The sequence below is a fragment of the Zonotrichia albicollis genome, chromosome 24 (genome assembly GCF_047830755.1).
Source record: "Zonotrichia albicollis isolate bZonAlb1 chromosome 24, bZonAlb1.hap1, whole genome shotgun sequence".
NCBI classification, from domain to species: domain Eukaryota; kingdom Metazoa; phylum Chordata; class Aves; order Passeriformes; family Passerellidae; genus Zonotrichia; species Zonotrichia albicollis.
The window spans coordinates 1,504,271-1,527,899 of NC_133842.1; the positions used below are offsets into that span (position 1 = coordinate 1,504,271).

Genomic DNA, 23,629 nt, shown 5'->3' on the forward strand with positions numbered 1-23,629 from the left:
TGAAAAGGAATCATAAAATGATGGGGGGAAGGGAAGCCAGGATGGGAGAAAAAGCAAGAAAACGTGAGGGGAAGAGAAAAAAGGCGGGAAAACATGAGGGGAGAAAAAAAAGGCATAAAAATAAGGGGGGTAAAAAAGGCAGGAAAAGATGAGGGGGTAAAAAAGGCGGGAAAATGTGAGGGAAAAAAAAGGGGGGAAAACATGAGGGGGAAAAAAAGGCGGGAAAACGTGAGGGGGGGAAAAAGGCGAGAAAACATGAGGGGGGAAAAAAGGCGGGAAAACGTGAGGGGGGAAAAAAGGCGGGAAAACGTGAGGGGGGAAAAAAGGCGAGAAAACATGAGGGGGAAAAAAAGGCAGGAAAACGTGAGGGGAAGAAAAAAGGCGGGAAAACGTGAGGGGAGAAAAAAAGGCGGGAAAACGTGAGGGGGAGAAGCTTTGGGGGTCACTTATGGGGCAGCGCAAGGACCTATGGGGCAGCCCTGACCCCGCTCTTCATTACCACATTAATTAACACCTCGTTAACGCTCTCTTTAATAATTCCTTTATTAATTTCCAACAGCGGGACCCTCGATGGAACAGGTGAGGGATCTATGGAGCAGGTAAGGGATTTATGGGGCAGGTGAGGGATTTATGGGGCAGGTAAGGCCTCTGAGGGGCAGGTAAGGCCTCTGCGGGGCAAATGGTGACATTTTGCCCACGTGAGGGGATTTGTAGGACAGGTGAGGGATTTATGGGGCAGGTAATGGATCCATGGGGCAGATAATGGATCCATGGGGCAGATAATGGATCCGTGGGGCAGGTGAGGGCTCTGTGGGGCAGGTGAGGGTCCCGCCATGGCCCAGGTGAGGCTCAGTAGTTGCTGCGCTCCTGCCGGAAGCCGCCGCGCCGCAGGTACCCGTCGCCCTTGCGGTATCCGCCATCTTTCTGGTCTGCAGGCACAGATGGACAGAGGTGAGGGCGGGGCGGAGCTCAGGTGTGTTACAGGTGTGCCCAGGTGTACCCCAGACGCTTCCCATCTTTCCCCAGGTGTGTCACCGGGTAACCCAGGTGTGTCCCACATATCCCCAGGTGTATCCAGGTGTGCCCCAGGTGTGTCCAGCTGTGCCCAGATGTATCCAGGTGTGCCCCAGGTGTACCCCAGGTATATTCAGGCGTGCCCAGGTGTATCCAGCTGTGCCCAGGTGTACTCAGAGGGGACTCAGGTGCCCCCAGGTATATCCAGGTGTACCCCAGGTGTGCCCAAGGTGTATCCTGGTGTGCCCCAGTTATGTCCAGGTGTGCCCAGGTATACCCAGAAGTATCAAGGTGTGCTCCAGGTGTACCCAGGTGCCCTCAGGTGTGCTCCAGGTGTATCTCAGGTGTGCCCAGGTGTATCCAGGTGTACCCAAATGTGCCCCAGGTGTACCCAGATACACCCAGGTGTGCTCCAGGTGTACCCAGGTGCCCTCAGGTGTGCCCCAGGTGCATCTCACGTGTGCCCAGCTGTGCCCCAGGTATATCCAGCTGTGCCCAGATATATACGTGTGCCCCAGGTGTATCCAGGTATGCCCCAGGTGTGCCCAAGTGTGCCCAAGGTATATCCAGGTGTGCCCAGGTGCATCCAGCTGTGCCCAGGTGTACCCCAGGTATATCCAGATGTACCCCAGCTATATCCAGGTGTGCCCCGGGTGTACCCCAGGTGCCCCCAGCTGTGCCCAGGTGCACCCAGGTGCCCCCAGGTGTGCCCAGGTGTGCCCAGGTGTCCCCAGGTGTACCCCAGGTATATCCAGATGTACCCCAGCTATATCCAGGCGTACCGCATGTATATCCAGGTGCACCCAGGTGTGCCCCAAGTGCACCCAAGTGTACCCCAGGTGTGTCAAGATGTGCTCCAGCTGTGCCCAGGTGTAGCCCAGGTATATCCAGGTATGCCCCAGGTGTACCCAAGTGTTCTCCAGGTATATCTCAGGTGTATCCAGGTGCACCCAAGTGTACCCCAGGTGTGCCCAGGTGCCCTCAGGTGTGCCCAGGTGCATCCAGTTGTGCCCAGGTGTACCCCAGGTGTATTCAGATGTACCCCAACTATATCCAGGTGTACCCCAAGTGTACCCTAGGTGTGCCCAGGTGTATCCAGGTGTGCCCAGCTGTGTCCCAGGTATATCCAGGTGCACCCCAGGTGTGCCCAGGTGTCCCCAGCTGTGCCCCAGGTGTGTCCAGGTGCCCCCAGGTGCCCCCAGCTGTGCCCAGCCCAGGTGCCCAGGTGCCCCTCAGGTGTATCTCAGGTGTGCCCAGGTGTATCCAGGTATATCCAGGTGTACCCCAGATGTATCCAGCTGTGCTCAGGTGTATCCAGATGTACCCCAGCTGTGCCCCAGGTGTGCCCCAAATGTATCCAGGTGCCCGCAGGTGTGCCCACCTCGGAAGTACCCCCCGTAGGCGCCCTGCCTCTGGTCCAGCACGCGCTCGTTGTTCTCCACCAGGTTGCCGAGCTTCTCTGCCAGCTGCAGCGCCAGGTTCTGCGTGGCCGTGGGCTCCGTGCGGTGCATCATCACCGTGGCCGTGGGCTGGTCCAGCGAGGCCTGAGGGTGGGCACAGGTGAGCTCACCTGGGCTGCAGGTGACCCCAAAAATCCCACCTGAAACCACCCCAAAATTGCCCAAAATTTGACCAAAATGGCGCCAAAATGGCCCCATTGGGGTCTCCCCATCATCACCGTGGCCGTGGGCTGGTCCAGAGAGGCCTGCACGTGGGCACAGGTGAGCTCACCTGGGCTGCAGGTGACCCCAAAAATCCCACCTGAAATCACCCCAAAATGGCTCCAAAACTGCCCAAAATTGCCCCAAAACTGCCCCAAACCACCCCAAAATGGCCCCAAACCACCCCAAAATGGCCCCATTGGGGTTTCTCCACCACCATGGTGGTTTTGGGCTCATCCAGTGAGGCCTGAGGGTGGGCACAGGTGAGATTACCTGGGCTGCAGGTGACCCCAAAAACCCACCTGAAATCACCCCAAAACTGCCCCAAATTTGACCAAAATGGCCCCAAACCACCCCAAAACGGCCCCATTTTAGGTTCTCCATCATGGTGGCCGTGGGCTGGTCCAGCGAGGCCCAAAAGTGGGCACAGGTGAGGTTACCTGGGCTGCAGGTAACCCCAAAAACCCACCTGAAATCACCCCAAAACTGCCCCAAATGGCCCCAAACCACCCCAAAATGGCCCCATTTTGGGTCTCCCCATCATCACCGTGGGCTGGTCCAGCGAGGCCTAAAGGTGGGCACAGGTGAGATTACCTGTCCCACAGGTAACCCCAAAAACCCCACCTGAAACCACCCCAAAATGGCTCCAAAACTGCCCCAAACCACCCCAAAATGGCCCCATTGGGGTTTCTCCATCACCATGGTGGTTTTGGGCTCATCCAGTGAGGCCTAAAGGTGGGCACAGGTGAGCTTACCTGTCCCACAGGTAACCCCAAAAATCCACCTAAAATCACCCCAAAACTGCCCCAAATTTGACCAAAATTGCCCCAAAATGGCCCCAAACCACCCCAAAATGGCCCCATCTTAGGTTCTCCATCACCATGGTGGTTTTGGGCTGGTCCAGCGAGGCCCAAAGGTGAGCACAGGTGAGACTCACCTGTCCCACAGGTGACCCCAAAAATCCCACCTGGAATCTGCCCAAAACCACCCCAAAATGGCCCCAAACCACCCCAAAATGGCCCCAAACCACCCCAAAATGGCCCCAAACCACCCCAAAATGGGATCTCCCATTCCAACAGGGGTATGGGAATGCGGCCAGGTGAGACACACCCTCACCTGTCCATCCAGGTAACCTCAAAACTGCCCCAGAATCACCCAAAATTTGACCCTAAATTACCCCCTAGGTGAGGTCACACCTGGCTCCACAAGTGACCCCACAACTGCCCCAGAATTGACCCAAAACTTCCCCAAATTGACCCAAAATCACCAAAATTGATCCCGAGTCACCCCCCCAGGTGAGATCACATCTGTCCACAGGTGAGGTCACACCTGGCCCTACAGGTAACCCCAAAATGGCCCCAAATTGACCCCAAAATTTCTCAAATTGACCCCAAATCATCCCCTGCATGAGGTCACACCTGGTCCCACAGGTAACCCCAAAACTGCCCCAAATGAATCCAAAATTGCCCCCAAATGACACAAAATCACCAAAACTGACTCCAAATCATCCCCAGGTGACACCAGAGCTGTCCCCAGGTGAGGTCACACCCGGTCCCACAGGTAACCCCAAAACTGCCTCAAAATGGCTCCAAATTGACCAAAAATTGACCCAAAATGGGCCCAAATTGACCCAAAACCACCAAAATTGACTCTCAATCATCCCCTCAGGTGAGGCCACACCTGTCCCCAGGTGTCCCCAATGTCCCCCCAATGTCCCCCAATGTCCCAATGTCCCCAATGTCCCCCAATGTCCCCCCAATGTCCCAATGTCCCCCAATGTCCCCCCAATGTCCCCCAATGTCCCCAATGTCCCCCAATGTCCCCCCAATGTCCCCCAATGTCCCCAATGTCCCCCAATGTCCCCAATGTCCCCAGGTGTCCCCCAATGTCCCCCAATGTCCCAATGTCCCCCAATGTCCCCCCAATGTCCCCCAATGTCCCCAATGTCCCCCAATGTCCCCAATGTCCCCCAATGTCCCCCCAATGTCCCCATTGTCCCCCAATGTCCTCCAATGTCCCCAATGTCCCCAATGTCCCCCAATGTCCCCCCAATGTCCCAATGTCCCCCAATGTCCCCAATGTCCCCCCAATGTCCCCCAATGTCCCCCCAATGTCCCCCAATGTCCCCCAATGTCCCCCAATGTCCCCAATGTCCCCCAATGTCCCCCAATGTCCCAATGTCCCCCAATGTCCCCAATGTCCCCAATGTCCCCCCAATGTCCCCCATTGTCCCCCCAATGTCCCCAATGTCCCCCATTGTCCCCAATGTCCCCCCAATGTCCCCCAATGTCCCAAGGTGTGTCCCAGGTGTGTCCCCAATGTCCCCAATGTTGTCCCCAATGTCCCCCAATGTCCCCCAATGTCCCCCCAATGTCCCCAATGTCCCCCAATGTCCCCCAATGTCCCCCAATGTCCCCCAATGTCCCCCCAATGTCCCCAATGTCCCCCCAATGTCCCCCAATGTCCCCAATGTCCCCAATGTCCCCCAATGTCTCCAGGTGTCCCCAATGTCCCCAATGTCCCCAATCCCCCCAATGTCCCCCAATGTCCCCAATGTCCCCCAATGTCTCCAGGTGTCCCCAATGTCCCCAATGTCCCCAATCCCCCCAATGTCCCCAGGTGTCCCCAATGTCCCCCCAATGTCCCCCCATTGTCCCCCAATGTCCCCAATGTCCCCAATGTCCCCAATGTCCCCCAATGTCCCCAATGTCCCCCCAATGTCCCCAGGTAAGGTCACACCTGTCCCAGGTGTGTCCCCAATGTCCCCCCAATGTCCCCAATGTCCCCCAGTGTCCCCAAGTGTCTCAGGTAAGGTCACACCTGCCCCAGCTGTTTCCAGGTGTGTCCCCAATGTCCCCAGGTGTCCCCACACCTGTCTCAGATGTCCCCAAGTGTCCCCAGGTAAGGTCACACCTGTCCCAAGTGTCCCCAGGTGTGTTCCAGGTGTCCCCCCAATGTCCCCCCAATGATGTCCCCAATGTCCCCAATGTCCCCTCTCACCATCAGCTCCTCGTTAATGATCATTTTGCTGATGATCCCGTGCACCGTGGGTGTGTCCCCAGGTGTGTCCCCAATGTCCCCAGGTGTGTCCCCAATGTCCCCCAATGTCCCCAATGTCCCCAGGTGTGTCCCCAATGTCCCCCAATGTCCCCAGGTGTGTCACACCTGTCCCAGGTGTGTCCCCACTGTCCCCTCACCATCAGCTCCTCGTTAATGATCATTTTGCTGATGATCCCGTGCACCGTGGGCAGGTCCAGCTCAAACATGGCCGCCAGCGTCTCCATGCTGCAAAAATCCACTTTTTAACCCAAAATCCCCAACTTTTCCACTTCAAAATTCAATATTTGTTATTGTTTAATTAGAAAAATCCATGCTGGAAAATTCCCCATTTTTACCCCAAGTTTTTATCTCAAGGCTCAGAATTTTTACCTTAAAATTCACAAATTCTTCTCTCAAAAATTCACCAATTTTTACCATATAATTCCCAAATTTTTCCCTCAAAAATTCACCGATTTTTGCCTAAAATTCATATTTTCCTAGCTCAAAATTCACCAATTTTTTTGCCTAAAAATGCACGAACATTTTCCTCGAATTCGTATTTCTCTAGCTCAAAATTCACCAATTTTTACCATATAATTCTCAATTTTTTTCTGTAAAAATTCACCAATTTTTATCTAAAATTCATATTTTCCTAGCTCAAAATTCACCAATTTTATCCCTAAAAATTCACAAATTTTTGCCTCAAATTTATATGTTTTTAGCTGAAAATTTACCAATTTTTACCACGTAATTCCCAATTTTTTCCCTAAAAATTCAGAAATTTTTACCTCAAATTCATATTTCTCTAGCTGAAAATTCACCAATTTTTACCATATGATTCATAATTTTTTCCCTAAAAATCCACAAATTTTTACCTCAAATTCATATTTTTCTAGCTGAAAATTAACCAATTTTTACCATATAATTCCCAAATTTTCCCCAGAAATTCACGAATTTTTGCCTTAAATTCATATTTTTCTAGCTCAAAATTCACCAACTTTCACCATATAATTCACATTTTTTTCCCTAAAAATCCACAAACTTTTGCCTCAAATTCATATTTTTCTAGCTAAAAATTCACCAAATTTTTCCCTAAAAATCCACGAATTTTTAGCTCAAATTCATATTTTTCTAGCTCAAAATTCACCAATTTTTGCCTCTAAAATTCCTAATTTTTTATTCCAAAATTCACTTTTAGACTCAAAATTCTCCATTTTCTTTTAGCTCAAAACTTCCCATCTTTTACCCCCAAATTCACCATTTTTCCCCCAAAAATTCACCATTTGTTTTACATCAAGGACTCACAATTTTTACCTCAAAACCACCCTTTTCTTATCTAAAAATCCACATACTTTCACCTCAAAATACTCAATTTTTCAGCTCAAAATACACAAATTTTTACCCCAAAATTCCCTTTTTTTTCTTCCAAACTCACAAATTTTTTACATCAAAATTCACAATTTTTTTTCCTTATAAACCCCCAATGTCTTACCCCCAAAATTCACATTTTTTTGACCCAAAATTCCCATTTTTGACCCAAAATTCTGATTTTTTCCCCAGGTTCTCACCTGATGGAGTCGTAGACGCTGCTGTAGGTGAACAGGTACGTGCGCAGCGACTCCTCCTGGATCTTCCTGCCGCCAAAAATCACCCAAAATTAACCAAAATTCTCAAAAATTACCCCAAAATTACCCAAATTCTCCTTTCCTCACCCAAAACGGCTGAAAATGGACCCAAAGTGACCCAAAATTCTCCTTTTCTAACCCAAAATGGCCCCAAATCCTCCAAAATTACCCCAAAATTACCCCAAAATCCTCCAAAATTACCCCAAAATTACCCAAATTCTACTTTTCTAACCCAAAATGGCCCAAAAATGGCCCCAAATGACCCAAAATTACCCCAAAATGGCCCCAAAATTCTCCTTTCCTGCCCCAAAATGGCCACAAATTGACCCAAAATAGCCCAAAAATTGTGGCTGAAAATGGCCCCAAAATGGCTCCAAAATGACCCAAAAATGACCCAAAAATGGCCCCAAAATGACCCAAAATTGCCCCAAAATGGCCCAAAAATTGAGGCTCAAAATGGCCCCAAAATGGCTCCAAAATGACCCAAAAATTGTGGCTGAAAATGGCCCCAATATTGGCCCAAAATGGCTCAAAATGGACCCAAAATTCTCCAAAATTACCCCAAAATCACCCAAATTCTCCTTTCCTCACCCAAAATGGTGAAAATGGACCCAAAGTGACCCAAAATTCTCCAAAATTACCCCAAAATGGTCCCAAAATTCTCCTTTTCTAACCCTAAATGGCTGAAAATGGACCCAAAGTGACCCAAAATCCTCCAAAATTACCCCAAAATGGTCCCAAAATTCTCCTTTTCTCATTCAAAATGACCCAAAATGGTCCAAAAATTGTGGCTGAAAATGGCCCCAAAATGGCCCAAAAATGACCCAAAAATGGCCCCAAAATCCTCCTTTCCTCACTCAAAATGGCCCAAAAATGGCTCCAAAATGGCCAAAAAATTGTGGCTGAAAATGGCCCAAAATGACCCAAAATGGCCCCAAAATAACCCCAAAATTACCCAAATTCTTCTTTTCTGCCCAAAATGGACCCAAAGTGACCCAAAATCCTCCAAAATTACACCAAAATGGCCCCAAAATTCTCCTTTTCTCACCCAAAATGGCCATAAATTGACCCAAAGTGGCCCAAAAATGGTGGCTGAAAATGGCCCCAATATTGGCCCAAAATGGCCCCAAAATGGCCCAAAAATGGTCCCAAAATTCTCCTTTTCTCAATCAAAATGGCCCCAAAATGGCCATAAATTGACCCAAAATAGCTCAAAAATTGTGGATGAAAATGGCCCAAAAATGGCCCCAAAATTCTCCTTTTCTAACCCAAAATGACCCAAAATGGCCCAAAAATTGTGGCTGAAAATGGCCCCAATATTGGCCCAAAATGGCTCAAAATGGACCCAAAATTCTCCAAAATTACCCCAAAATTACCCCAAATTCTCCTTTTCTAACCCTAAATGGCTCAAAATGGACCCAAAGTGACCCAAAATCCTCCAAAATTACCCCAAAATGGTCCCAAAATTCTCCTTTCCTTACCCAAAATGGCCCCAAAATTGCCCAAAAATTGTGGCTGAAAATGGCCCCAAAATGGCTCCAAAATGACCCAAAAATGACCCAAAAATGGACCCAAAATTCTCCTTTCCTCACTCAAAATGGCCCCAAAATGGCTCCAAAATGACCCAAAATTGCCCCAAAATGGCCCAAAAATTGTGGCTGAAAATGGCCCCAAAATAGACCCAAAATGGCCCAAAAATGACCCAAAATTACCCCAAAATGGCCCCAAAATTCTCCTTTTCTCATTCAAAATGACCCAAAAATGGCCATAAATTGACCCAAAATAGCTCAAAAATTGTGGCTGAAAATGGCCCCAAAATGGCTCCAAAATGACCCAAAAATGACCCAAAAATGGTCCCAAAATTCTCCTTTCCTCACTCAAAATGGCCCCAAAATGGCCCCAAATTGACCCAAAGTGGCCCAAAAATTGTGGCTGAAAATGGACCCAAAATAGACCCAAAAATGACCCAAAAATCACCCAAAAATCCCCCAGAAATTGCTCAAAACCCTCCAAAATGCCCCAAAATTGCCCAAAATCCCCAATTTTTTTCCCCTGAGCGAGACTCAATGAGAACCTCAAATCTTTCCCAAAACACCTCAAAATCCCCCCAAAAATTCCCAAAAAATCCCCAAAAAATCACCCAAAAATCCCCAAAAAAATCCCAAAAATCACCCAAAAATCACCAAAAAATCCCAAAAAAATTCCCAAAAAAATCCCAAAAAATCTCAAAAATCCCCAAAATGCCCAAGCCCTCCAAATTTGCCCAAAATCCCACAATTTTTTCTCCCTGAGCCCAGGTGGCACTCACTGAGAACCTCAAAATCCCCCCAAAAATCCACAAAAAATTCACAAAAAATCCCCCAAAAAATCACCCAAAAATCCCCCAAAAAATCCTCAAAAATCACCAAAAAATCACCAAAAAATCACCAAAAAAATCCCCAAAAATCACCAAAAAATCAACAAAAATTCACCAAAAAATCACCAAAAATCAGCAAAAAATCTCCAAAAAATCCCCAAAAAATCCCAAAAAATCACCAAAAAATTGCGAAAAAATCCCAAAAAATCACCAAAAATTTGTGAAACAATCCCCAAAAAATCACCAAAAAATCACAAAAAATCACCCAAAAATCACCCAAAAATCTCCAAAAAATCCACAAAAAATTCACATAAAATCCACAAAAAATCACCAAAAAATCGCCAAAAAATCACCCAAAATCCCCAAAAAATCACCAAAAAATAAAAAAAAATCCCAAAAACCCCCAAAAAACCACCCAAAAATCATCAAAAAATCCCCAAAAAATCCCCAAAATATCCCAAAAAATCACAAAAAAATCACCAAAAAATCACAAAAACATACCAAAAAATCACCAAAAAATCACCCAAAAATCTGAAAAAAAATCCCAAAAAATCCCAAAAAAATCCCCAAAAAATCACCAAAAAATCCCCAAAAATCCCCAAAAAATCAGAAAAAAATTCCCAAAAAATCACCAAAAAATCCCCAAAAAATCCCAGAAAATCACCAAAAAATCCAAAAAAATCCCCAAAAAATCCCCAAAAAATCCAAAAAAATCCCCAAAAAATCGCAAAAAAAATCCCCAAAAATCCCCAAAATGCCCAAAATGCCTAAAATTGCCCACAAAAAAATCCACATAAAATCCACAAAATATTCACATAAAATCCCCAAAAAATCACCAAAAAATTTAAAAAAATTCCCAAAAATCCCCAAAAAATCCCCAAAAAATCACCAAAAAATCATCAAAAAATCACCAAAAAAATCCCCAAAAAAACACCCAAAAACATCAAAAAATCACCAAAAAATACCCAAAAATCACCAAAAAATTGCCAAAAAAAATCCCAAAAACCACCAAAAAATCCCAAAAAATTCCCCAAAAAATCTCAAAAAAATCCCCAAAAAATCACCAAAAAATTGCCAAAAAATCACCCAAAAAATAGACGAAAAATCCCCCCAAAAATCCACAAAAATCACCCAAAAATCAATGAAAAATCCCCAAAAAATCACCAAAAAATTGCAGAAAAATCCCAAAAAAATCCCCAAAAAATCTCAAAAAATCACAAAAAATCAGCAAAAAATCACCAAAACATCCACGTAAAATCCCCAAAAAATCACCCAAAAATCCCCGAAAAATCACCAAAAAATCCCAAAAAAATCCCAAAAAATCCCCTAAAAAATCCGAAAAAATCACCAAAAAATCACCAAAAATTGCCCAAAAAATCCGAAAAAAAATCCCAAAAAATCGCCAAAAAAATCCCAAAAAATCCCCAAAAAAATCCAAAAAATCACCAAAAAACCACCCAAAATTCAATGAAAAATCGCCAAAAAATAACCAAAAAATCACAAAAAAATCCCCAAAAAATCCCAAAAAATCACTAAAAACATCACCCAAAAATCGGAAAAAAAATCCCAAAATATCCCAAAAAAATGCCTTAAAAATCCCAAAAAACCACCCAAAGATCATCAAAAAATCACCAAAAAATCACCAAAAAATCCCAAAAAAATCCCCAAAAAAATCCCAAAAAATCCCCTAAAAAATCCGAAAAAATCACCAAAATGCCCAAAATTGCCCACAAAAAATCCACATAAAATCCACAAAAAATCACAAAAAAATCCGAAAAAAATCCTAAAAATCACCAAAAAATCACCAAAAATCCCCCCAAAAAATCACCAAAAAATCCCCAAAAAATCCCAAAAACTCAGCAAAAAAATTGCCAAAAAATCTATAAAAAGTCACCAAAAAATCACCAAAAAATCCCTAAAAAATCACCAAAAAAATCACCAAAAAATTGACGAAAAATCCCCAAAAAATCACAAAAAAATCCCCAAAAAATCACCAAAAAAATCACCAGAAAATCGCAAAAAATCCCCAAAAAATCCCAAAAATCCGAAAAAATCACCAAAAAATCCCCAAAAATCTCCAAAAAATCACAAAAAAATCCCAAAAAATCACAGAAAAATCCCCCAAAAAATCCCCAAAAATCACAAAAAAAATCACAAAAAAATCACCAAAAAAAAAAATCTCAATCACCAAAAAATCACCAAAAAAATCCCCCAAAAAATCAAAAAAAATTGCAAAAAAATCCCCCAAAAATCACCAAAAGAATCGCCAAAAATTGACCAAAAAATTCCCAAAAATATCCAAAAAAATCCCAAAAAATCACAAAAAAATCCCCTTAAAAAATCTCAAAAATTCACCAAAAAAATTTAAAAAAACCCTCAAAAAATCACCAAAAAAATCCCAAAAAATCACCAAAAAGTCACAAAAAAAATCCACAAAAAATCACCGAAAAATCAATGAAAAATCACTAAAAAAATCCAAAAAAATCACCAAAAAATCGCCAAAAAATCCCAAAAAATCACCAAAAAATCCCCCCAAAAATCCACAAAAAATCACCCAAAAATCAATAAAAAATCACCAAAAAATCCCCAAAAAATCACCAAAAAATCCCAAAAAATCACCAGAAAATCGCAAAAAAATCACCAAAAAATCACAAAAAAAATCCCAAAAAATCTCAAAATGCCCCAAATGCCCAAAATTGCCCAAAATCCCGATTTTTGGTGTCTCACCTGACGAGCATGGCGCGCACCTGGTCGGCCTCGGGGAACAGGTCCCAAACCTTGGAACCTCCACAAATCCCCCAAAATCACCAAAAAATCCCCAAAAAATCGCCAAAAATCACCAAAAAATCACCAAAAAATCGCCAAAAAATCCCAAAAAATCCCAAAAAATCCCAATAAATCACCCAAAAATCTCCAAAACATCCACAAAAAATTCACATAAAATCCACAAAAAATCACCAAAAAATCAAAAAAAAAAATCCCAAAAATCACCAAAAAATCCCCGAAAAATCACCCAAAAATTGACGAAAAATTCCCCCAAAAATCCACAAAAAATCACCCAAAAATCAATGAAAAATCCACAAAAAATCAACAAAAATTCACCAAAAAATCCACAAAAAATTCACATAAAATCCACAAAAAAATCACCAAAAAATCCAAAAAAAATCCCAAAAATCACCAAAAAATCCCCCAAAAATAAACGAAAAATCCCCCCCAAAATCCACAAAAAATCGATGAAAAATCACCAAAAAATCACAAAAAATCACAAAAAATTTCCCAAAAAAATCCAAAAATCAATGAAAAATCACCAAAAAAATCCCAAACCCCCAAAATTCCCAAAATTGCCCAAATTTTCCCGAAATTGTCATTTTTTGTCTCACCTGACGAGCATGGCGCGCACCTGGTCGGCCTCGGGGAACAGGTCCCAAACCTTCCCGTTCATTTTCTCGTTGACCACGAAGCGGTGGCAGCGGCGCCAGTCCCCCGTTTTCATGGCCTTGGAGGCGGCCACCACGTGCTCCCGCATCGACTCGGGGGGACCTGGGACAAAAACCAAAATTTGGGGTGAAAAACGAGGATTTTGGGAAAAAAAAAATGAAAAAAATCGGAGAAAAAATGGAGTTTTTAGGGTTAAAAATGGAAATTTTGGAGGTCACAAAATGGCGGCATCTCCAGATCTCAAGAAGGTCCAGGACAGGTGGGACACAGGTGGGACACCTTGGGACAAGTGACAAAATTTTGGGGTGAAAAATGAGGATTTTGGGAAAAAAAAAAATGAAAAAAATCGGAGAAAAAATGGAGTTTTTAGGGTTAAAAATGGAATTTTTAGGGTTAAAAATGGAATTTTGGGAGGTCACAAAATGGCGGCATCTCCAGGGGTTGAGAAGGTTCTGGAACGTGAGACACAGGTGAGAAAGTGAGAAAGTTTTGGGGTGAAAAATGCAAAATTTGGGTAAAAAAAAATGGAAATTTTGGGAAAAAATTTGGAGTTTTCAAGGTTAAAAATGGAATTTTTAGGGTTAAAATTGGAATTTTTGGAGGTCCCAAAATGGCGGCACCACCACGTGCTCCCGCATCGACTCGGGGGGACCTGGGGTGGGGACAGAAATTTGGGGTGAAAAATGAGGATTTTGGGAAAAAAAAAACGAAAAAAAATCGGAGAAAAAATGGAGTTTTTAGGGTTAAAATTGGAATTTTGGAGGTCACAAAATGGCAGAACCTCCAGGTGTCCAGGTGAGGAGATTTGGGGCGAAAAATACAAAATTTGGGTAAAAAAAATGGAAATTTTGGGAAAAAGTTTGGAGTTTTTAGGGTTAAAAATGGAATTTTTGGGGTTAAAATTGGAATTTTTGGAGGTCACCAAATGGCGGCACCACCACGTGCTCCCGCATCGACTCGGGGGGACCTGGGGTGGGGACAGAAATTTGGGGTGAAAAACGAGGATTTTGGGAAAAAAAAAAGGGAAAAAATCAGAGAAAAAATGGAGTTTTTAGGGTTAAAATTGGAATTTTTGGAGGTCACAAAATGGCGGCATCTCCAGATCTCAAGAAGGTCCTGGACAAGTGAGACACCTGGAGATAAGTGACAAAATTTTGGGGCGAAAAATGAGAATTTTGGGAAAAAAAAAATGAAAAAAATCGGAGAAAAAATGGAGTTTTTAGGGTTAAAAATGGAATTTTTAGGGTTAAAAATGGAATTTTTGGGGGTCACAAAATGGCGGCACCACCACGTGCTCCCTCATCGACTCGGGGGGACCTGGGGTGGGGACAGAAATTTGGGGTGAAAAACGAGGATTTTGGGAAAAAAAAAATGAAAAAAATCGGAGAAAAAATGGAGTTTTTAGGGTTAAAAATGGAATTTTTGGAGGTGACAAAATGGCGGAACCTTCAGAGGTTGAGGAGATCCTGGACAGGTGAGAAAGGTGAGGAAATTTTGGGGTGAAAAATACAAAATTTGGGTAAAAAAAAATGGAAATTTTGGGAAAAAATTGGGAGTTTTTAGGGTTAAAAATGGAATTTTTATGGTTAAAAATGGAATTTTTGGAGGTCCCAAAATGGCGGAACCTTCAGGGGTTGAGAAGGTCCTGGACAGGTGGGAAACAAGTGGGACAGGTGACGAAATTTTGGGGTGAAAAATGCAAAATTTGGGTAAAAAATGAAAATTTTGGGAAAAAATTTGGAGTTTTTAGGGTTAAGAATGGAATTTTTAGGGTTAAAATTGGAATTTTTGGAGGTCACAAAATGGCGGCATCTCCAGATCTCAAGAAGGTCCAGGACAGGGGGGACACCTGGAAAAAGTGACAAAATTTTGGGGTGGAAAATACAAAATTTGGGTAAAAAAAAAAGGAAATTTTGGGAAAAAATTTGGAATTTTTAGGGTTAAAAATGGAATTTTTGGGGTTAAAAATGGAATTTTGGAGGTCACAAAATGGCGGCATCTCCAGGGGTTGAGAAGATCCTGGACAGGTAGGAAACAAGTCGGACAAGTGACAAAATTTTGGGGTGAAAAATACAAAATTTGGGAAAAAAAAATGAAAAAATCGGAAAAAAAATGGAGTTTTTAGGGTTAAAAATGGAATTTTTAGGGTTAAAATTGGAATTTTTGGAGGTCCCAAAATGGCGGCATCTTCAGGGGTTAAGAAGATCCAGGACAGGTGAGAAAGGTGAGGAGATTTTGGGGTGAAAAATACAAAATTTGGGCAAAAAAAATGGAAATTTTGGGAAAAAATTTGGAGTTTTTAGGGTTAAAAATGGAATTTTTAGGGTTAAAATTGGAATTTTTGGAAGTCACAAAATGGTGGAACCTTCAGGTGTCCAGGTGAGGAGATTTGGGGTGAAAAATGCAAAATTTGGGTAAAAAAAATGGAAATTTTGGGAAAAAATTTGGAGTTTTTAGGGTTAAAAATGGAATTTTTAGGGTTAAAAATGGAATTTTTGGAGGTCAAAAAATGGCAGAACCTCCAGGGGTTGAGAAGGTCCAGGACAGGGAGGACACCTGGGAAAAAGTGAGAAAAAATTTGGGGTGAAAAATACAAAATTTGGGTAAAAAATATGGAAATTTTGGGAAAAAATTTGGAGTTTTTAGGGTTAAAAATGGAATTTTTAGGGTTAAAATTGGAATTTTTGGAGGTCCCAAAATGGCGGCACCACCACGTGCTCCCGCATCGACTCGGGGGGACCTGGGGATAAAAACCAAAATTTGGGGTGAAAAACGAGGATTTTGGGAAAAAAAAAATGGAAAAAATCGGAGAAAAAATGGAGTTTTTAGGGTTAAAATTCGAATTTTTGGAGGTCACAAAATGGCGGCATCTCCAGGGGTTGAGAAGGTTCTGGAATGTGAGACACAGATGAGAAAGTGAGAAAATTTTGGGGTGAAAAATACAAAATTTGGGTAAAAAAAAAGGAAATTTTGGGAAAAAATGTGGAGTTTTTGGGGTTAAAAATGGAATTTTTAGGGTTAAAAATGGAATTTTTGGAGGTCCCAAAATGGCGGCGCCACCACGTTCTCCCGCATCGACTCGGGGGGACCTGGGGTGGGGACAGAAATTTGGGGTGAAAAACGAGGATTTTGGGAAAAAAAAAATGAAAAAAATCGGAGAAAAAATGGAATTTTTAGGGTTAAAAATGGAATTTTTAGGGTTAAAATTAGAATTTTTGGAGGTCACAAAATGGCAGAACCTTCAGGTTTCCAGGTGGGACAAGGGAGGAGATTTGGGGTGAAAAATACAAAATTTGGGTAAAAAAAAATGGAAATTTTGGGAAAAAATTTGGAGTTTTTAGGGTTAAAAATGGAATTTTTAGGGTTAAAAATGGAATTTTTGGAGGTCACAAAATGGCAGAAACTTCAGGTGTCCAAGTGAGGATATTTGGGGTGAAAAATAGAAAATTTGGGTTAAAAAAATGGAAATTTTGGGAAAAAATTGGGAGTTTTTAGGATTAAAAATGGAATTTTTAGGGTTAAAATTGGAATTTTTGGAGGTCACAAAATGGCGGCATCTCCAGGGGTTGAGAAGGTCCTGGACAGGGGGGACCCAAGGTAATTCTGGACCTCAAAACCCAAATTTTGACCTCAAAACCCCCAAATCTCAACCCTAAACCTCCAAATCTTGGGTCAACACCACCAACCATGGCCTGAGGAACATCAAGAAGATCTAGAACCTCCATTTTAAATGATAGAAACACCAAACCAAGACCGACCCAAGGTAATTATGGACCTCAAGAACCCAAGTTTGGGTCAAAACCTCAAAATTTTAGTAAAAAACCCCACTTTTTGTTTGAGGAACATCAAGAAGATCTAAAACTGCCATTTTAAGAGATAGAAGAACCAAACCAAGAGTGACCCAAGGTAATTATGGACCTCAAAACCCCATTTTTGACCTCAAAACCCCAAATTTTGACCTAAAACCCCCAAGTTTTGGGTCAATACCACCAACCATGGTCTGAGGAACATCAAGAAGATCTAGAAGCTCCATTTTAAGAGATAGGAGAACCAAACCAACACCGACTCTAGGTAATTATGGACCTCAAGAACCCAATTTTGGGTCAAAATCTCAAAATTTTAGTAAAAAAACCCACTTTTAGTTTGAGGAACATCAAGAAGATCTAGAAGCTCCATTTTAAGAGATAGGAGAACCAAACCAAGACCGACCCAAGGTAATTCTGGACCTCAAAACCCAAATTTTCACCTCAAAACCCCCAAATCTTAACCCGAAACCTCCAAATCTTGGGTCAACACCACCAACCATGGTCTGAGGAACATCAAGAACATCTAGAACCGCCATTTTAAGGCCTAGAACCACCAAACCAAGAGTGACCCAAGGTAATTATGGACCTCAAAACCTCATTTTTGACCTCAGAAACTCCAAATTCCATCCATATCACCGTCTATGGTCTGAGGAACATCAAGAAGATCTAGAATCGCCATTTTAAGAGATAGAAAAACCAAACCAAGACCGACCCAAGGTAATTATGGACCTCAAAACCCAATTTTTCACCTCAAAATGCCAAAATTTTGACCTCAAACCCCCAAATCTTGGGTCAATACCACCAACCATGGTCTGAGGAACATCAAGAAGATCTAAAACCGCCATTTTAATAGATAGAAGAACCAAACCAAGAGCAAATTAAGATAATTATGGACCTCAAGAACCCAGTTTTGGGCCTAGATTTTGAAATTTTGGTCAAAACCCCCAATTTTGGTCTGAGGAACATCAAGAAGATCTAGAATCGCCATTTTAAAAGATAGAAAAACCAAACCAAGACTGACCCAAGGTAATTATGGACCTCAAAACCCCATTTTTCACCTTAAAAACCCCAAATTTCGTCCATATCACCAACCATGGTCTGAGGAACATCAAGAAGATCTAAAACCTTCATTTTAAATGATAGAAAAACCAAACCAAGACTGACCCAAGGTAATTATGGATCTCAAAACCCAAATTTTGACCTCAAAACCCCCAAATCTTGGGTCAATACCGCCAACCATGGTCTGAGGAACATCAAGAAGATCTAGAACCTCCATTTTAAGAGATAGAAGAACCACACCAAGAGTGACCCAAGGTAATTATGGACCTCAAAACCTCATTTTTGACCTCAGAAACTCCAAATTCCATCCATATCACCGTCTATGGTCTGAGGAACATCACGAAGATCTAGAACCTCCAGATTAAGAGATAGAAACACCAAACCAAGAGCGACCCAAGGTAATTATGGACCTCAAGAACCCAAATTTCAACCCTAAACCTCCAAATCTTGGGTCAACACCACCAACCATGGTCTGAGGAACACCAAGAAGATCTAGAACCTCCATTTTAAGAGATAGAAAACCAAACCAAGAGTGATCCAAGGTAATTATGGACCTCAAAACCCCATTTTTGACCTCAAAATGCCAAAATTTTGACCTCAAACCCCCAAATCTGGGGTCAATACCACCAACCATGGTCTGAGGAACACCAAGAAGATCTAGAAACGCCATTTTAAGGCCTCGAACCACCAAACCAAGACCAACCCAAGGTAATTATGGACCTCAAGAACCCAAGTTTGGGTCAAAATCTCAAAATATTGGTCCAAAAACCTGAGTTTGGTCTGAGGAACACCAAGAAGATCTAGAAGCTCCATATTAAGAAATAGAAAAACCAAACCAAGACTGAATTAAGGTAATTCTGGACCTCAAAACCCAAATTTTCACCTCAAAACCCCCAAATCTCAACCCTAAACCTCCAAATGTTGGGTCAACACCACCAACCATGGTCTGAGGAACATCAAGAAGATCTAGAACTGCCATCTTAAGGCCTAGAACCACCAAACCAAGAGTGACCCAAGGTAATTATGGACCTCAAAACCCAATTTTGGGCCTAGATTTTGAAATTTTGGTCAAAACACCCAATTTTGGTCTGAGGAACATCAAGAAGATCTAGAACCGCCATTTTAAATGATAGAAACACCAAACCAAGAGCGACCCAAGGTAATTATGGACCTCAAGAACCCAAGTTTGGGTCAAAATCTCAAAATATTGGTCCAAAAACCTGAGTTTGGTCTGAGGAACATCAAGAAGATCTAAAACCGCCATTTTAAATGATAGAAACACCAAACCAAGAGCGACCCAAGGTAATTATGGACCTCAAAACCCAATTTTTCATCTCAAAAATCCCAAACTTCATCCATATCACCAACCACGGTCTGAGGAACATCAAGAAGATCTAGAATCTCCATATTAAGAGATAGAAAAACCAAACCAAGACCGACTCTAGGTAATTATGGACCTCAAAACCCAAATTTTCACCTCAAAACCCCCAAATCTCAACCCTAAACCTCCAAATCTTGGGTCAATACCACCAACCATGGTCTGAGGAACATCAAGAAGATCTAGAAGTTCCATTTTAAGAGATAGAAGAACCAAACCAAGACTGACCCAAGGTAATTATAGACCTCAAAACCCCATTTTTGACCTCAGAAACTCCAAATTCCATCCATATCACCGTCTATGGTCTGAGGAACATCACGAAGATCTAAAATCTTCATTTTAAGAGACACAAAAACCAAACCAAAAGTGAATTAAGGTAATTATGGACCTCAAAATGCAATTTTTCACCTCAAAACCCCCAAATCTGGGGTCAATACCACCAACCATGGTCTGAGGAACATCAAGAAGATCTAGAAACGCCATTTTAAGAGATAGAAGAACCAAACCAAGACTGACCCAAGGTAATTATGGACCTCAAGAACCCAATTTTGGGCCTAGATTTTGAAATTTTGTTCAAAACACCCAATTTTGGTCTGAGGAACATCAAGAAGATCTAGAATCTCCATTTTAAGAGATAGAAACACCAAAGCAAAAGTGACCCAAGGTAATTATGGACCTCATGAACCCAATTTTGGGTCAAAACCTCAAAATATTGGTCCAAAAACCTGAGTTTGGTCTGAGGAACATCAAGAACATCTAGAACCTCCATTTTAAGAGATAGAACCACCAAACCAAGACTGGATTAAGGTAATTCTGGACCTCAAGAACCCAATTTTTGACCTCAGAAACTCCAAATTTCATCCATATCACCAACCATGGTCTGAGGAACATCAAGAAGATCTAGAAGCTCCATATTAAGAGATAGAAAAACCAAACCAAGACTGAATTAAGGTAATTATGGACCTCAAGAACCCATTTTTTTGTCAAAATCCCCAACTCTTTATCCAAAAATCTGACTTTGGTCTGAGGAACACCAAGAAGATCTAGAATCTTTATTTTAAGAGATAGAAGAACCAAACCAAGACTGACCCAAGGTAATTATGGACCTCAAAACCCAAATTTTGACCTCAAAACCCCCAAATTTGTGACCAAAAACCCCCAAATCTCAGGTCAACACCACCAACCATGGTCTGAGGAACATCAAGAAGATCTAGAATCGCCATTTTAAGAGATAGAAGAACCAAACCAAGACCGACCCAAGGTAATTATGGACCTCAAAACCCAAATTTTGACCTCAAAATGCCAAAATTTTGACCTCAAACCCCCAAATCTTGGGTCAACACCACCAACCATGGTCTGAGGAACACCAAGAAGATCTGGAATCGCCATTTTAAAAGATAGAAGAACCAAACCAAGACTGAATTAAGGTAATTATGGACCTCAAGACCCCAGTTTTGGGCCTAGATTTTGAAATTTTGGTCAATACCACCAACCATGGTCTGAGGAACATCAAGAAGATCTAGAAGCTCCATTTTAAGACATAGAAGAAGCAAACCAAGACCGACCCAAGGTAATTATGGACCTCAAAACCCAAATTTTGGCCTAAAACCCCCAAATCTTGGGTCAATACCACCAACCATGGTCTGAGGAACATCAAGAAGATCTAAAACCTCCATTATAAAAAATAGAAACACCAAACCAAGACTGACTTTAGGTAATTATGGACCTCAAAACCCCATTTTTGACCTCACAAACTCCAAATTCCATCCATATCACCATCTATGGTCTGAGGAACATCAAGAAGATCTAAAACCGCCATTTTAAGAGATAGAAGAACCAAACCAAGAGCGACCCAAGGTAATTATGGACCTCAAGAACACAAATTTCAACCCTAAACCTCCAAATCTGGGGTCAATACCACCAACCATGGTCTGAGGAACATCCAGAAGATCTAGAATCGCCATTTTAAACGACAGAAACACCAAACCAAGACTGAATTAAGGTAATTATGGACCTCAAAACGCAAATTTTGACCTCAAAACCCCCAAATTTTGACCTAAACCTCCCAAATTTTTGCTCAAAACCCCCAAATTCCGGCCCATCTGGTACCGAGGAGCGGCTGCCTCTCGCCCACGCGCAGCTGGTGGTGGAACTGCTTGCTGATCATCCTGCGGCGGGCGTCGAACTCGTGCGCCGCCATGTAGGGGATCTCCAGCAGCATGGCCGCCACCAGGTAGACGCACTCGAGCAGCTCCAGGTTGACGTGCATGTGGAACGGGACCTGGCGCCGCTTCTCCACCTTCTCCTGCTCCGCGTTCCTCTCCTGCAGGCTCCTGAGGAGCAGCCCCTGGCCCAGCAGCTCCTTGGCGCGGCCGGAGCTCTGGATGTCCAGCAGGGCGTTGTGCGCGTCCTTGATCAGCCCCTGGCGGAAGGCGCAGATGCCCAGCTGGACCATGGTGCGGTTGTAGAGGATCTGGGGGGGGTAAAAAAGGGGTTTGGGGTGAGAAATGGGGAATTTGGGAAAAAAACCCCAATTTTTGGGGGTGAAAATGGAATTTTTGGGGTTGGGAATGGGGGTTTTGGAGGTCACAAAATGGCGGCAGCTCCAGGTTCAGAATGGCAGGATGGAATCAGGAGAAGCTGGGACAAGTGGGACACAGGTGAGGAGGTTTTGGGGTGAGAAATGGAAAATTTAGGAAAAAAACCCCCAATTTTTGGGGGTGAAAATGGAATTTTTGGGGTTGGAAATAGGGGTTTTGGAGGTCACAAAATGGCGGCAGCTGCAGGTTCGGGATGGACTCAGGAGAAGCTGGGACAGGTGGGACACAGGTGGGACACAGGTGGGACACAGGTGGGACACAGGTCAGATACAGGTGAGGAGGTTTTGGGGTGAGAAACAGGGAATTTGAGGAAAAGAATTGGGAATTTTTTGGGTTGGAAATGGGGTTTTTGGAGGTCACAAAATGGCGGCAGCTGCAGGAGTTGAGAAGGTTCTGGACAGGTGGGACACAGCTGGGACAGGTGGGACACAGGTGAGGGACAGGTGAGGAGGGTTTGGGGTGAGAAATAGAAAATTTGGGGAAAAAATTGGGAGATTTTGAGGGTAAAAATGGGATTTTTGGTGTTGGAAATGGAAATTTTGGAGGTCACAAAATGGCGGCAGCTGCAGGAGTTGAGAAGGTTCTGGACAAGTGAGAGATAGGTGAGAAACAGGTGAGGAGGTTTTGGGGTGAAAAATGCAAAACTTTGGCAAAAAAAGGAGATTTGGGGGAAAAAAAGTCAATTTTGGCAAAAAATTGGGAGTTTTTAGGATTAAAAATGGAAACTTTGGAGGTCACAAAATGGCGGCAGCTGCAGGTTCAGGATGGACTCAGGAGAAGCCGGGACAGGTGGGACACAGGTGGGACACAGGTGAGACACTGCTAGGAGACAGGTGAAGAAATTTTGGGGTGAAAATGGGGAATTTGGGGAAAAAATCGGGAGGTTTTGGGGAAAAATTGTGAAACTTTTGGCTTAAAAATGTGATTTTTGGAGGTCACAAAATGGCGGCAGCTGCAGGAGTTGAGAAGGACCTGGACAGGTGGGACACAGGTGGGACACAGGTGGGACACAGGTGAGAGACAAGTGAGACAGGTGGGACACAGGTGAAGAGGTTTTGGGGTGAGAAATGGGGAATTTGGGGAAAAAATTGGGAATTTTTGGGGGTAAAAATGGGATTTTTGGAGGTCACAAAATGGCGGCAGCTGCAGGTATTGAGAAGGTCCTGGACAGGTGGGACACAGGTGAGGGACAGGTGAAGAAGTTTTGGGGTGAAAAACAAGAAATTTAGGGAAAAAATTGGGAGATTTTGGGCGGAAATTGGGAATTTTTGGGGGAAAAAAATTGTGAATTTTTGGGGGTGGAAATGGAAATTTTGGAGGTCACAAAATGGCGGCAGCTGCAGGTCCAGGATGGAGTCAGGAGAAGCTGGGACAGGTGGGACACAGGTGGGACACAGGTGAGATACAGGTGAGGAGGTTTTGGGGTGAAAAACGTTAATTTTGGAGAAAAAATTGGGAGATTTTGGGGAAAAAATTGGGAATTTTTGGGGTTGGAAATGGAAATTCTGGAGGTCACAAAATGGCGGCAGCTGCAGGAGTTGAGAAGGTCCTGGACAGGTGGGACACAGGTGAGAGACAAGGGGGACAAGTGAGGAGGTTTTGGGGTGAAAAATGGGAAATTTGGGGAAAAAAAGGAAATTTGGGGTGAAAAAA

At 43.3% G+C, this 23,629-nt stretch overlaps 1 protein-coding gene across 1 annotated transcript; it reads right to left on the bottom strand.

Moving 5' to 3' along the window:
- Positions 1-753: 753 nt before the first annotated feature.
- LOC141731605 (eukaryotic translation initiation factor 3 subunit C-like) lies at positions 754-21,849 on the bottom strand (the record flags this gene model as incomplete). Its single annotated transcript, XM_074557996.1, is given in 6 exon segments — positions 754-929; positions 2,396-2,558; positions 5,873-5,960; positions 7,283-7,348; positions 13,076-13,235; positions 21,486-21,849. Coding segments are annotated over 6 exon segments (921 nt in total), but the record flags the coding sequence as incomplete, so codon positions are not given.
- Positions 21,850-23,629: the final 1,780 nt, after the last annotated feature.